Genomic DNA, 14,566 nt, shown 5'->3' with positions numbered 1-14,566 from the left:
AGCACAGGATTGTGGTACAAAAGTGGCGTAGGCACAGACATGCCCACAGCATATGTAACAAGTCTGCTTCTGTCAGTATCTGTTAATCTTGTCAGGTGTGAGGTAGGCTTGTTGCTTAACATAAAACTGTATTAAGCGAAATTGTGAATTGCCTGGGTTCTGTGTAGGCCCTTATAGTATTTCCACCCATCCTTTATCTGTTAATGGTCTTTATCTACCTCCCAGCGGTCTCCGAGAGATACGAGTGGTCTAAAGGTCAGGTGTCATAGTGAGTCTGCCAACCAGCGCACAAGGTGTCCCCTGCTGCCAAACACGTGTAAATACTGTAGCGTAAGGTGCACTGTGGGTTCACGTATCAAGTCCCCCATGCACTCCGTAACACACTTTTAAGGGAGCAGTGAAGTAAAAATGTTCCAGTGGTGTAGACCAGTGTCATTCATTAGGGTGTTGTGTGAACAAACTAAAGTATACCGTCAGTATTGAGGTCACCTAGTGTGTTGATTCACACCTCATGTCAGTGTCATCTCTGTGATTGAGGTAATGTGTGAGCCTCACACACACAGGGACCTTTCACCTGCTATGCCTGCCGATTCTCCTGCTCCACCTTTTACACTACTGACACCCACACGCCCCACACCAACCACAGCGCTCCCCACATCAAACACCACAATCTCAACACAGCAGACTCCCGCACAGCCCCCGCCCACCCCAACAGAGCCCACCACAAAAAAAAAACACAACCCGAACACACTCCATGACAACACCACCACAACCCACTGCAACACCACCACAACCCACTGCAACACCACCACAACCCACACCAACACCATCGCCCACCACAACAACAACACCCCCCACAACCATCTCAACTGCTTACTCCTAAACACCCACTCCTTACACAAGCATGCCATAGAACTCTGGGACCTTATCACATCACACTCACCTGACATAGTCTTCCTCACGGAAACATGGATGAACCACTCATCTGAGCCTGACATAGCCACAGCCACCCCTGACGGGTACAAACTACAACGCAAAGACCGCCTAAACAAACCAGGAGGTGGCATCGCCATCCTGCACAAAGACACCATTAAGGTCACCACCAACACACACAACACCCTAGACAGCGCAGAACACATGCACTTCCTAATCCACATAAACAACAATACCACCCTCAGAGGTACACTCATATACAGACCCCCAGGGCCACGCCCCTCCTTCTGTGACACCATCGCTGACACCATCAGCCCTCACCTCCACAGACTACATCCTCCTCTGTGATTTCAACTTTCACCTGGAGAACCCACAAGACCACAACTCCTCATCCCTCCTAGACAACCTCACCAACATCGGACTCAAAACAATTGGTCACAGCACCCACCCACTCAGCAGGACACACACTAGACACAATCTTCACTTCGAGCGAACACATAACCTACACTCACACCACCGAACTCCACTGGACTGACCACCACTGCGTCCACTTCTTCTCCAAACCCCCCACACACCACCAACACACCACAACCTACTGCGTGTGGGACAAGATCCCCACAGAACACCTGAACCCCTCCCACACCAACGACTCCAACACTGCTGCTCTCAACCTCGCAAAATGGATCACTACCTGCGCAGACACACTCGACCCCCTCAGAAAAAACATCACCACCCACAGCATCAAGAACGCTCCCTGGTACACCACTGAACTCCAAGACTCCAAGCGTAAATGCCGCAAAGCGGAGAAAGCCTGGCGACAGGAACGCTCAATCACCAACTTCTCCACCCTCAAAAACTCCATTCGCAATCACCACCAACTAATACGGACCACCAAAAGAGCATATTACAAGGAACGCATAGACAGTAACTCCCACAACAGCAAAGAACTCTTTACCATCATCAAAGAGCTCTCCAAACCCAAAGCTAGCAACATAGACCCCACGCACACACAACTCCTCTGCGACTCCCTCTCAAACCATTTCCACCGCAAAATCCTAGACATACACAACAGATTCAAACCACACACACCCACCACACACACCTTCGACTTGTCCAACAAGGACTCCCTACACACCCCCCAACCTACTAATCACCCGGGCCCCAACCACCCACGAAGAAACTTAAAAAATGATGAATTCCATCCACTCTGGATCCCCTTCCGACCCCTGCCCCCATCGCATTTACAACAAAGCCAGCCCAACCATCGCCCCCAAGCTTCGGGACATAATCAACAGCTCACTCGACACCGCCACCTTCCCAGACCCCTGGAAGCACACAGAAGTCACTGCACTCTTAAAAAAGCCCAAAGCTGACCCGGATGACCTCTCCAACTACCGCCCCATCTCTCTCCTCCCTTTCCCTGCCAAGGTCGCTGAGAAACTAGTGAACACCCGTCTGTCCCACTTCCTTGAGGAAAACAACACACTCGACCCCTCCCACTCTGGGTTCCGCAAGAACCACAGCACGGAGACCGCCCTCATCGCATGTACTGACAACATCAGAACCAGAGTCAATAAGGGCGAGACCGTTGCACTCATCCTCTTGGACGTCTCCGCTGCCTTTTGACACTGTCTGCCACCATACACTCCGCACACGCCTCCACGACACAGGGATTCGACACAAAGCCCTAGACTGGTTCACCTCCTTCCTCACCGATAGAACCCAAAAAGTCTGCCTTCCTCCCTTCCACTCAAATGCCAACAAAATCATCTGCGAAATCCTCCCTCAGCCACACCCTTTTCAACATTTACATTACCCCACTCGCCAACATCCTCCGACTACACGCAATCACCATCTTATCCTACGCAGACGACACCCAACTCATCATCTCCCTCACCCGCAACCCTACTACAGCCAAAACCAACCTCCATGCTGCACTCCTTGACACCGCCACATGGATGACAGCAAACCACCTCTAGCTCAACTCCAACAAAACCGAAATAATCATTTTCGGCCCCAACAAAACCATATGGGACGACTCCTGGTGGCCCACCGCCCTAGGCCCGCACCTACCCCCGCAAACCATGCACGCAACCTTGGCATCATCTGGACCCCTCCCTCTCCATGACCCAGCAAATCAACGCCGTCACCTCCTCCTGTTTTAACACACTCCCGCATGCCGCGAAAAACCTTCAAATGGATTCCCATAGAGACCAGAAAGACCGTCACCCATGCACTCATCACCAGCAGGCTAGACTACGGAAACGCCCTCTACACCGGGACCACACTCAAACTCAAATGCAAACTCAAGAGAATCCAGAACACAGCCGCCAGCCTCATCCTGGACCTCCCTCGCCATGAACACATCTCATCACACCTCAAATCCCTTCACTGGCTCCCCATCGACAAGAGGATTACCTTCAAATTTTCATCAACGCACACAAATCCCTCCGCAACACCGGCCCAACCTACCTCAACGAAAGAGTGAACTTCCACACTCCCAATCGCCACCACCGATCCGCCGACCTCGCACTCGCCACAGTCCCCCGCATCCAACGCGCCACCACAGGAGGCAGATCCTTCTCCTACCTCGCCCCCAAGGCCTGGGACTCCCTCCCCACCAACCTCCGCAAGACCCAAGACCTCCTGCTCTTCAGAAAGAACCTCAAGACATGGCTGTTCGAACAGTGACCCTCCTTACCCCCCTTTCCTTACCCCTCCCCCCCAGAGCCTTGAGACCCTCACAAGTGAGTAGCGCGCTCTATACATTTTTTTATTGATTGATTGTGCCCCTCGGTGTCCCTAGAAGGAGTATGGCCGGTACATAGTGAATCAGTTCTTTAGTGACGTTTACTATAGCAATGATATGCCAGGTTTAATAGTAGGGGCTCAGGGGTAGGGAGTTTGGCGCATGTGTGAAATAAGTGCAGAAGTCTTAAGTGTGTCCACTCGCGGGATGTGGTAGCAGTGTCGGAGAGACATCGATAAGAAAGCTAACACGCCACCCATTCCAACTGTGCAACCAAATAGTAATGTTTGAACGGTGGAAGTGCCAATTCGCCCTGGTAGGTCAATCTGTAAAGCTTAGAACGGGCTACCCTACAGCAGGTGGTATTCAAGATAAATCCACATAGTTCACGTTCTAGGGATTGGAAAAAAAGAGTCTGGGACATACAGTGGGAGATTGATTAAATAGTATAAAAGGCAAGGTAGGACAACCAATTTAACAAGTGCTATTCTGCCCATTACTGACGAGTGCAGGGTCTTTGAAAATGTCATCTGGCTTTTGGGAGAGGAGACAACTTGGAACTGGTTGCCATCAAACAAATCCGTTTCTATGTGATAGATGTGGATGCTGAGGTATCTAAAGTGGTCGTCTGCCATAATGAAGTGGGGAAAGCAGGGAGGGGGCCAGGGTGAGGCATAATAGGGGATAGTGGGAAAGTACAAGACTTGGTCCAGTTGACCCGGAGTCCTGATATGACCACGTATGCATCAAGAATGGTGATTAGCAACCTTGGAAGTCAGCCAGATCTTTTAGGTAGATGAGATGATCGTCCGCATAGAGAGACACGGAGTGGATCTCGTTGCCCAAGGGTATACCCCTGTCATTATCCTGCAGGAGAAATGCAACAGTTAGGGGCTCTACAGCAAGGGTAAAAAGTAGGGGAGACAGTGGACAACCCTGTCTCGTGCCTCCTTCTATGTGGACTGGTGTTGAAATATAAGGGCCGATTCCTGTTCAGGCCGTTGGAGTATATATAATAATCTTAGCAGATGAACCAAGCGGGGCCCCAGTCTGAACCGAGGTAGAACACTAAAGACAAAGAGCCATTCTAAATAATCAAACACGTTTTCTAGGTCAAGCACAAGGCAGCCTGCTCAGGGCCAATGAAGGGGTGCATGTTTCAGGATTGGGAAAACGCATTGTATACTGAAAGACATAGTGCGAGCTGGCACAAATCTGTTCGGATCAGCAAGGACTAACGTAGGGACTAAGTAGACTAATCGGGTCACTATGATTGTAGCCAATATTTTATAGTCCGTGTTCAGGAGTGCTTACAGTTTATAGGAGTGGAGACTGGTTGGGTCTTTGTGTGGTTTGAGAAGTGAGATTAACATAGCTTCTTGGAGCGTGGCAGGGAGCTGCGCTCCTGCAAAGGCTTCCTCATATTGCTTGTGCAAGTGGGGAGTTATCTGTAGAGAGTACGTTTTATGAAACTCTGCTGGTAGCCCATCAGGACCAGGGGTTTTGCCATTAGCAAGAGAATGGATTGCGTCTTGGATCTCAGTCACAGTGATAGGCTCTCCCAATTCCATCTGTTGATCAAATGTGATGTGGGGGAGAGGTTCGCCCACGATAAACAAGTCAATGGCATCTAGGGAAGAGATTGTGGTAGATCGGTAAAGTGATGTGTTTTGTGTAAGTGGAATTCATCATGAATCTCGCTCTGTGTATAGAGTAAGGGGCCAGCTGCTGAGAAAGGTGTCATGGTAGGGTGTTGGGAACACTCTTGAGGAATTAGCCAGGCAAGAAGGGACCAGCTCTGTCTGCCTTCGCATGAACGTTGGCAGAGTGTGCTGCATAATTTAAAAATCTCAGTCTCTCGACCAAATCAGAGTGTTCTTTGAGTTATGCGACTAACTGAGGTAAGGCATTAGGGATACAGGTTACTTCAGTTCTGCAGTGTAGTAACTGTCTTTCCATTGCAGACACCTCCTTGTCTAGTTGCCTGCTCATACTCCAAGTTAGTCCCAAACAGTAGCTGCGAAGAGTCACCTTGAAGGCATCCCACTCCACAGAGCATGAGGTGGCCAAATCTTTGTTGGGATCAAAGTAGTCATTAATCTTCTGGCTAGTGGAGCTACGAAACACAGGATCTTCCAGCGCTGTGGGCAGTAGATGCCATGTGGGGAAGGGAGAAGGGTTCATGTCCCAATTAAGACGGGGGCATTGGAGGTTGTGATCAGAATGTGCCAGGCCAAGATAATCAGTCTACGCTATCACCGGGACCAAATCAGATGTACAAACTAGCAAGGTGGACATGCAGTTCCGTTGAGCCCGAGTAGAAGGGATACACCCTGGAAGATATATTGTTGTGTCGCCATAGGTCTGTTAGGTGCCAGTGGTGTAGCCAGCTTGCCAGGGAGACAGCATTAGAGGTTGCAGCTGCGTGGGACAGGAATGATCTGTTCAGGTGTGTATCCAATAAACCATCAAAATCCCCCCAAAGAGCCAAGAAAGGTCGCTTCAGCGAGAGAGTACCGTTGTGAGTCTGTGTAAGAATGGAATTTGGTCAATGTTAGGAGTATAAATGTTACCGATGAGCATATGCCTGCCATCCAACCTCCCTCTAATAAACGCGAAGCATCCCTCAGCGTCTATCACCTCATCATTCACCTCAAGTGGATCTCGGGGCGGATCCAGATCAATACTCCCTGGGGTTGGGAAGAGTCGTTTGTGGAGTAAACTTTACTGCACCACCGTTTTCTGAGAATGTCGGCCTCTGAGATTTTCAAATGAGACTCTTAGAGTGGGGAAATATGGATGTCCTACTGTCTAAGATATGAGTAATTAGTGTATCTGTGCGCTGGGGTGTGCGTGTCACATATGTTCCAGGTCAGTACGTTAATACGGGAGTGTAGATGGTATTAGTGAACACACTGTGTAATGTGTGCTGTCTAAGCAATGCAAGTTGTGGCGTAGAAGAATTATGATGAGCTACAGTGAGTGGTGCCTTGAGTTGCCTAAGCACTGTAAATACACAATACCATATTTAATTTAATACCAAAAGAGCAGCACACCAGAACAAGGGACCACCCAAATTAGGAAAGAGGCTTGCGTTACAGTGGCGGGAGGCTAGACATAGTCCAACACCTGTTAAAGAGTGCAACGGTGGCGCCAGCTGGAGCAACTCACAGGAGCCACCCCATGCTGACTTCCACTTGTGTGGTCATCCAATCCTTGCGACTGGAGACAAGGAGCAGTAACCTACCAGTCGTACTGTGTAACATGGCAGAATAATTATTTCATGTGTCGAGACATGGTGGTAAGTGACCGTAAGTCCTCATTAAATGATGTCATCCCCATCTGTGGGGTAATGTTCGGTGGCATTAATGACCTCGGGGCAGTGAGGCGGAACGCCACTAAAAAACGCCCTCCATGTTGGCCTCTCTAGTCAGACACTCCTGCAAATATTACATTGATATTATCAATGATATTTTCAAAGATGTTATGAGTGCCATGATTTGTGGGACAATTAGTAGTGCATTATGAGGCCGTGAGTTATAGCTACCTTTGGGTATGAGTTATAGTTACTTGAGATAACTATAACAGGTGAATTTCTATGGTTTTGTACGTCTAAAATGTGAGGCTAACTATAACGTCCCTATAACCTTTGTTTTCTTAAGTGAATTTCTATGTTTTTTTAAATTCTATTTCCTAATTATAACGTCTCAGTAACCTTTGTTTTTTTCAGTGAATTTCTAAGTTTTTTTTTTTTAACGTAAATTATTTTGTATTATTATATGTTAATCCAACCACCCCCGCATGGTTAGCTGCAACCTCTAGCCTGCGGCCAGGCCCTGCAGCCAACCCCCTAGAACCATCCAACCCTGTGCACAATGTGGGAGTTGGCCACAGCCTGCCTCTCTGGGTGTGAGAATAGGTGTTAGAGGGTGTATACGGGTGGGAGAGTGGCTGTGAGAGTGCCTGTCTCATGTGAGAGTGGGTGCATCAGTGTCTTAGTGGGACTGTGAGTGAGTGCATTAGTGTCTGTGTGGGTCTGTAAGTGGACACGTGAGGGTTTCAGTGGGTCTGAGAGTGGGTGTGTGATAGTCTGAGTCAGTCTGTGAGTGGGTGCATAGTGTCTGATTGAGTCTGCGAGGGGTATGTCAGACTAACTGGGTGCGTGAGTGTCTGACCGGGTCTAAAAGTGGGTGCTTGGTCATTGAATCGGTCTATGAGTTGGTGAGTGAGTTTGAGTGCATCTGTAAGTGGGTGCATGATAGTCTGACTAGGCCCGGGACTGGGCACATAACTGTCTCAGGGGGTCTTGTGAGTGGGTGAGTGAAACTCTGAATAGGTCAGTGAGTGGGTGCATGAGTGTCTCAAAAGATATTTGACTGGATGTATGAGTGTCAGTATGTCTGTGAGTGGGTGTGAGAATGTCAGTGGGTCTGAGAATGAATGTGAGTGGTCTGAGAATGAATGTGTGAGTGTCTGAGTCTTTTAGTGACTGGATGAGCGTGTCTCTGAGTGGGTGTAAAAGTGGCTGTCTGGGTCTGTGAGTGGGTGTATAAGTGTCTCAGTAGGTCTGTGAGTGGTGCATGTGTGTGTGAATGTGTATTTTTGTTTGGGGTGGATTCGCGACAGAGTTGTGGCGTTACAAGCGAGGGCCATGTCGAGCGATACAACAGAGTTGCTTTTACACAATCATGACAAAAAAGGGGGTTTTAACCTTTTTAAAGTCATAAAGGGTCCCTCAGACACCCATTAATAAACCTCATGGGGTCAGAGTACCTCTACCCTGACCCCTTTTATTGTTCTAAGCCCATATTTTACATTCCCCGGGACCATGACCGGTTTATAAGATGGTGGCTGCAACATTCTCCACAGGTTGCAGCCAGCCAATCTCAGTACTGTTTCTGTTGCGGGGAGCTGCAATGCTCCATGCAGCAGCCATGACGGATTGCGTCCCTGTATATACAAATTTGTTTTTCACTAGAAAACCACTAAACAGATTTACACCAAACAACAAAAAAGGTTCTTCCTGGACCAAGAGCTACCTTTCTGCCAAATTTTCCATCAAGCGGTTCGGGCGCTACCGCTGTTCAAAATCCCTATTGAAAAAATGAATGAGGAAAACGCATTTTGGGCCCCTGCTTTTTCTCAGCCCCCCCTTGATGGATTACCTCAAAACTTCCTAGACAGCAGCTGAAGTGACCCTCAGATTTTTTTGCCAAATTTCGTGAAGATTCATCAAACTGTGTCCAAGTTCTTAGCGAAACAAAACAAACAAAAACACTTTTTCTTTAGAAACTAGGTCCTAACTATAACTACCTAGTGGCAAGAGCCACTAGGTAATATTTTATATATATATATATATATATATATATATATATATATATAATATCAATTTATCACGTACAGGGTTCCAGTCCACATGCATTAGCCCACAGTCTTAATGACATCCACCACCTTTCCTGAGAGTTCCCGCTTTTTCATCCCACTAAAGCAGTGAGCGGTCTTCACGGTTTGACACAGATGACAGTTACGAAAATTTCTAATATAACTGTCCAAATATCTGATATTTAGAGGAAAAGCTATCCCTCAAAACAAGGTTTCCTTGCTGGCACACCACACCCATGCAAAAGATGACGATGTTCTTACCAAGACCAGAAGTATGTATTGATTTCACAGACTTTTTCATTTTATAAAGTACAGTTCGATCCAGGTCCAGAGCCTAAGGAAACAGAAATAAGTCATAATTAATATTATAGGATACAAAGTCAGTTCAATATTTATGAAGTTACATTTCCGCATAAAGGGTCAGTTACTGTATCAATTTTCAACGTGACGTTTATCACCCAGATTCTTCTATAACAAGGTCAATAGCCACATGCTTACAGACATGATTTATTCTTATTGTATACAGTGGTATTGAATTTACCTAATAAATTCCGATGTCATTTGTGAAATACTGCCAATGAACATTAGAGTCTAAAAAAAAGCGTTAGGAATGAGTGACAAGATCGTTGTACACAAAGCATAACCGATTTTTAAGAGAAGCCAAGGAACAGTTTTGCTAACAGCCGGAAAAAAAACAAAGGATAGCAAACTAGTTATTTCACAAATATTATCATGTCTGTATTTGAAAAGTTAGATTTTCTTTTAATTGCTAACTTCCACCCAGTTTAGTGGAGGTCATACTTCCACACCTCAGAGCACGAATCCTTATGAGTAGGACGAGCTTACACCCTTATCGAAAATAGAATGAGGTAGCAGGTTTGCACTGCATTGTGATTAGAAGTGTAACGAATGATCAGTTAGCATAATGCGTACAGAAACTCATATCAATGCATTCGCTCTTCTACCGGAGTCGTAAGTTTGCAACAGAGCAAGTAGCCAATTATTAAATGGCAGCATCTACTTTTAAACTTAATGGGTTCCCTCCCTGAAAAAGAAAAAAATATCAAGTCACGGAAAGAAAAGTATAAGATAGAGTGCAAACAGGAAACTACAACATAAAACTAACGTAAAAACACATCTAGCTTAGAGAGTTAATCATTTTGATTTTAATTAATAATTTTGCTTATTTATTACGTCGAGCCCTGAGAGTTCCCGGAGTTATGAACGTTGGTCAATTAATAGATTAGTGCTGAAACCATCAAGTACTTTTATTTTTACATGGGTGACAAATGTGTCTTTTGTCAGAAGAAAGGCACATAATATTCACTACATGTGCTATTTAGGTCTTTCCTACAGACAGCTTTAGCCGTAAGGTATCAACAGATCTTTTGTATACAATAGTAATACGGACAGTGAGCTCTGTGCCAGCACATTACTCATCATTGGTTGACTGTCTTGTCGGTGATCATCTTATGCAATGGTGTAGGGATGGTAATGTCCCCTGCATGATCTATGTGCATGTCCCCCTGCCCTGTGTGCCCAAAATGCATATACCCCTGTTCTTGGTTTTTGAGTTTTATTAATTTCATCTAAATCCTGGGTGTGCTTGACGGCCTATGCCTGGTCTTTGATGATCATAGGTTCAGGGTTGTACCCTCACAGTGACATAGGCCTACCCTCCCTGATGCGGGTCTGATGCCTGGAGCGTGGTGGAGTAATATACCATGCTTGGTAAAATATATTGACAGGAATTTTTACAGATGAGACATGAAAGCGTGCTTATAGGTCCATTTATATGAAGTGCCACTTCTCACAATGAACCAGGGTCCTAAACGCAGACATCCTGCACGTTGTACATGCGAGTGTTTGCTAAGATTTATAGTGTGTCATGCACAATTGATACAGGCCTGCAGGTTCCATTTTGGAAGCCCACGGCCTGTGCCAGTGTACAAGATGGAGAAGAAGTTGCTTTCCCCAGAAAATATTGCTTGCATCTCCTAGATGGGAGAGGAGAACACTAGACTCGACCCCCCTCACCCCCCCCCAAACAATCACCTTTGGAGGTGTTCTCATTGCACTATGGGAGAACCTCCAATTACTCATAGGAGGACCAGAGTAAGCCACACCATGAGCAGATAGCTACCACCAGAAATACTGAAGACCAACAACAGAAGCTTCCATATTTCTGCCACGACCCTCACAGCGATGTGCTGTGTGGCTGGCTGCCCCTTCTACCATTGAGATCCAGCTATTGTAGAATGGTTCAACACAGTCTGGCATACCCCTGTCCCCCCACCCCTCACTCTGTGTTGCTCTCACACATCTTAGCTTATCCATTGTTTTCCTCATCTCTCCGCATCCACCTTCGGTTTTTTTTGTAAGACCCCCCACCCTTAAAGGCTCCTCTGTTTTTCCTCCTCCCTTTCTGGGTCACAGCCACATATTTGCTATATTGACTTGATTTTCCCACATATGTGCTCCATCAATGCACCACCAACCTTCCTGTTTTGCATTTTTAAAATGTGATTTTTTTTAGCTTCTTACAAGGGCCCAGGTAGCTGCAATTTACTACTCAGTTGCTCCATTCTCTCAATGTAGAAGTGCACCTTTTATCATATTTCAATTTACTGCTCCATGTTGGGCAGCAAATAGTAGCAAGGCTACAGGGACAAGTATAAACCATGATTAAGTTCATATTACAGAATGTGACTGTCCTGCTTAACAAAAGGAGATGTGGACAAGAAAAATACTTATTGGGGTCAAGATGCAATTTCCTGGGCAGAGAGGGGTTTACCACAGTGCTGCATTCTGGATTTGCCACAAATCAACAAGGGTAGCCTCTTATTCTTAAAAAGGCTTATGGGGAAGGAGATAGCAGACACATAGAAATGCTCCTCCAGGAGTGTTTCTCCAGAGATTGGGGAGGTGGGACCAGTTATTTGTCTTCTTACTTTGGATGAGGTGTCTTTCAGCAATATTAATGTGAGGTGTGTTAAACGAGAAACAGCCATTACAACACAGTCATTACCGCGCATGACTGTTACCACGGAGCCGTTACCACACATATGCCTTTACAACTAATTTCATTGTAAAGGCATTAATAGTACAGGCATATGCGTGGTAAAGGTTTTTAAGGTAAGCATTTTTTAAATTTTGTAAAGGCATGAATGATAAAGGTATAAGCGTGGTAAAGGTTTTGCAGTTAAGTACAAGTATTAAGTGTGTGTGTATGTGTGCGTATATATATATATATATATATATATATATATATATATATAGTTTTTTTTTAGGGTGGGTACCATTTTGAGTGGTCATGGCGTTTTTAGGTTGGTATGGGTTCATGGGTGGTAAGAGATTTTTACATTTTAGGAGGGGTATGGGATATTGAGGGTAATGGATATTTATGTTTTAAGGTGGATATGGGTTTGTGTGTGGTAAGGGCATTTTTAGGTTTTAGGGTAGGTATGATTTTTTGGGTGGAAGGGGTTTTTAGGTTGAGTATGGGTTTTTGGGTGGTAATGGCATTTTTAGGTTTTAGGGTGGGTATGGGTTTTTGGGTAGTAATGGCATTTTTAGGTTTTAGGGTGGGTATGGGTTTTTGGGTGGTAAGGAGTTTATAGAGTTTAGGATAGGAAAGGGTTTTTATATATATTTATTTTTATCCAAAATCAAAACACAATACAAACGCACACTCAGGACGTCAAAGTTGCAGGCGGGTGAAAAGTTTAATCAAACACCGTGTTTCAGCCGAAGCCTTGGTCACGTGTAACCATCCTCAAATCACAGCAGCATAGATACAGATTTTGCATAAACAAAGAAATGGGACTGCTCCATTGAAATGTAGTTGCTTGTTGTGAAGTACAATTATTTTAAACGTCCATCTCAGTCTATATGCGAAGATCAAATTATGATCACAAAGTCCCACACAATTCAATTAATAAATATAAATATTGCTTTGTTACGACTGCATTTCAACTTATTCGTGAGGTACCCCCGCCTGAATGACAGTATTGTGCCAATAAGCGCACTCTGGGATGGAACATATAGTCAAGTTAAACAAAGTACAAATAGATCATGTTCTTTATATAAGAACACCCAGTACTGCGTTGCTGTCTGAATTTAGATCCCAAGTGGGCCGGTCTGGAAGATAACCTCCATCTATGTGTCAATTGCATTTTTCAGTAGGAGGACAGATCTAGCATTACAAATACTGTTACATACCTTAGTGCACGAACCCAAAAATAAACTTAAAATCTAAAAACCTGTGAAATCACCCTAAACACAAAATATCATTCCTTTATACAATTAAAATACATCAATCCATATACATGGTCTACGTATAACTGTATCATTGCTGATAGCCCGACACACAAAAAACATTAAATGCAAATGGATCAATTAGTGCACAAAGATTGTGCATGGATTGCAGATCAACATAAAGCCAGTGTTAAAAAAAAATCCATACTCCATACATAACTCATAATCGTAAATACATCCTATATCTACTCTGGAGTTGTTGACCTTCATAAAGATGGCTCACTTGGTGCATGCAGATTGTGTACGAATTGCAAATCAACATAAAGGCAATGTTCAAGAAATCAATATATGCATAACTAATCATTGTTAGTACATACTGTATCTACTCTATAGTTGTCATTAGCTTTCATATAGATGGGTATTTAGTGCTTCATCAGTATTCAACCCTTTTGGTATTTTAGTTTTGAAGTCTAGTATATATCTAGATTCTTTTTTTCTTAGCTGTAGCAATCTGTTGCCATCCCAGTGATTAGAGGACACCTGTTGCAAAGCAAAATAAGCAAACAAGAAATGATCAGAATTATGGTATTCTTGGAAATGTCTGGCAACAGGATAGTAGGGATCATTCGATGAGATTGCTCACATATGTTCAAGCACTCTTTTTTTGAGCATGTGTTTGGTACTCCCTAAATACCACCTTTTGCACAGACATTCCAATACATAGGTGGTAAAAGTGCTATTGCACGCAAGAAATTGTTTTATCTGTCTGTTTTCACCTGGTTTACATATAGGATATTCTTTCCGCATCAGACTATTGTGACATGCCTTACAATGGTCACAAGGGAAAAATCCATGCAAATTATGATCTTTCATTTGAGGAGCAGTGGTAATGTAATTTGGTCTCAGGATATCTTGAAGACTAAGACCCTTTCTATATTTAATGCATGGGCTGAATTGATGAACCGATAATAGGATCACCTTTTAAGTACAATGTTACCCCCTTTATCAGCGGGGCAAATTATGGTGTCAACATCACCTGCTAGACGTTTTATAGCTTCTCGCTGGGCCGGGGTTACATTTTCTTTCTGTCTGGCTTTAAACCATGTTTTATGTCCCAAATGTAACAGGTTCTGTGCTATAACATCATGAAAGGTATCTATATTATCATGATTCATAATAGGAAGGAAAGTGGATACAGGTTTAAAACTCAAGGAGGCTACCATATCATATGTAATACCCATATTG

General features: G+C 44.7%; 1 protein-coding gene across 6 annotated transcripts in view; it reads right to left on the bottom strand.

Moving 5' to 3' along the window:
- Positions 1-14,566, bottom strand: part of ASAP2 (ArfGAP with SH3 domain, ankyrin repeat and PH domain 2) — a 916,066-nt gene that overhangs the window by 831,766 nt on the left and 69,734 nt on the right. For all 6 annotated transcript variants that reach the window (XM_069235900.1, XM_069235899.1, XM_069235896.1 and 3 more), the window contains exon 2: positions 9,326-9,398. In XM_069235900.1, the coding sequence (XP_069092001.1) occupies positions 9,326-9,398 (73 nt within the window). The remainder of the gene's footprint in view (positions 1-9,325; positions 9,399-14,566) is intronic.

This window comes from Pleurodeles waltl, chromosome 5, assembly GCF_031143425.1.
Source record: "Pleurodeles waltl isolate 20211129_DDA chromosome 5, aPleWal1.hap1.20221129, whole genome shotgun sequence".
Classification (NCBI taxonomy): domain Eukaryota; kingdom Metazoa; phylum Chordata; class Amphibia; order Caudata; family Salamandridae; genus Pleurodeles; species Pleurodeles waltl.
The sequence above is the reverse complement of the archived record's forward strand: the minus strand, read 5'-3'. Positions and strand labels throughout refer to the sequence as shown.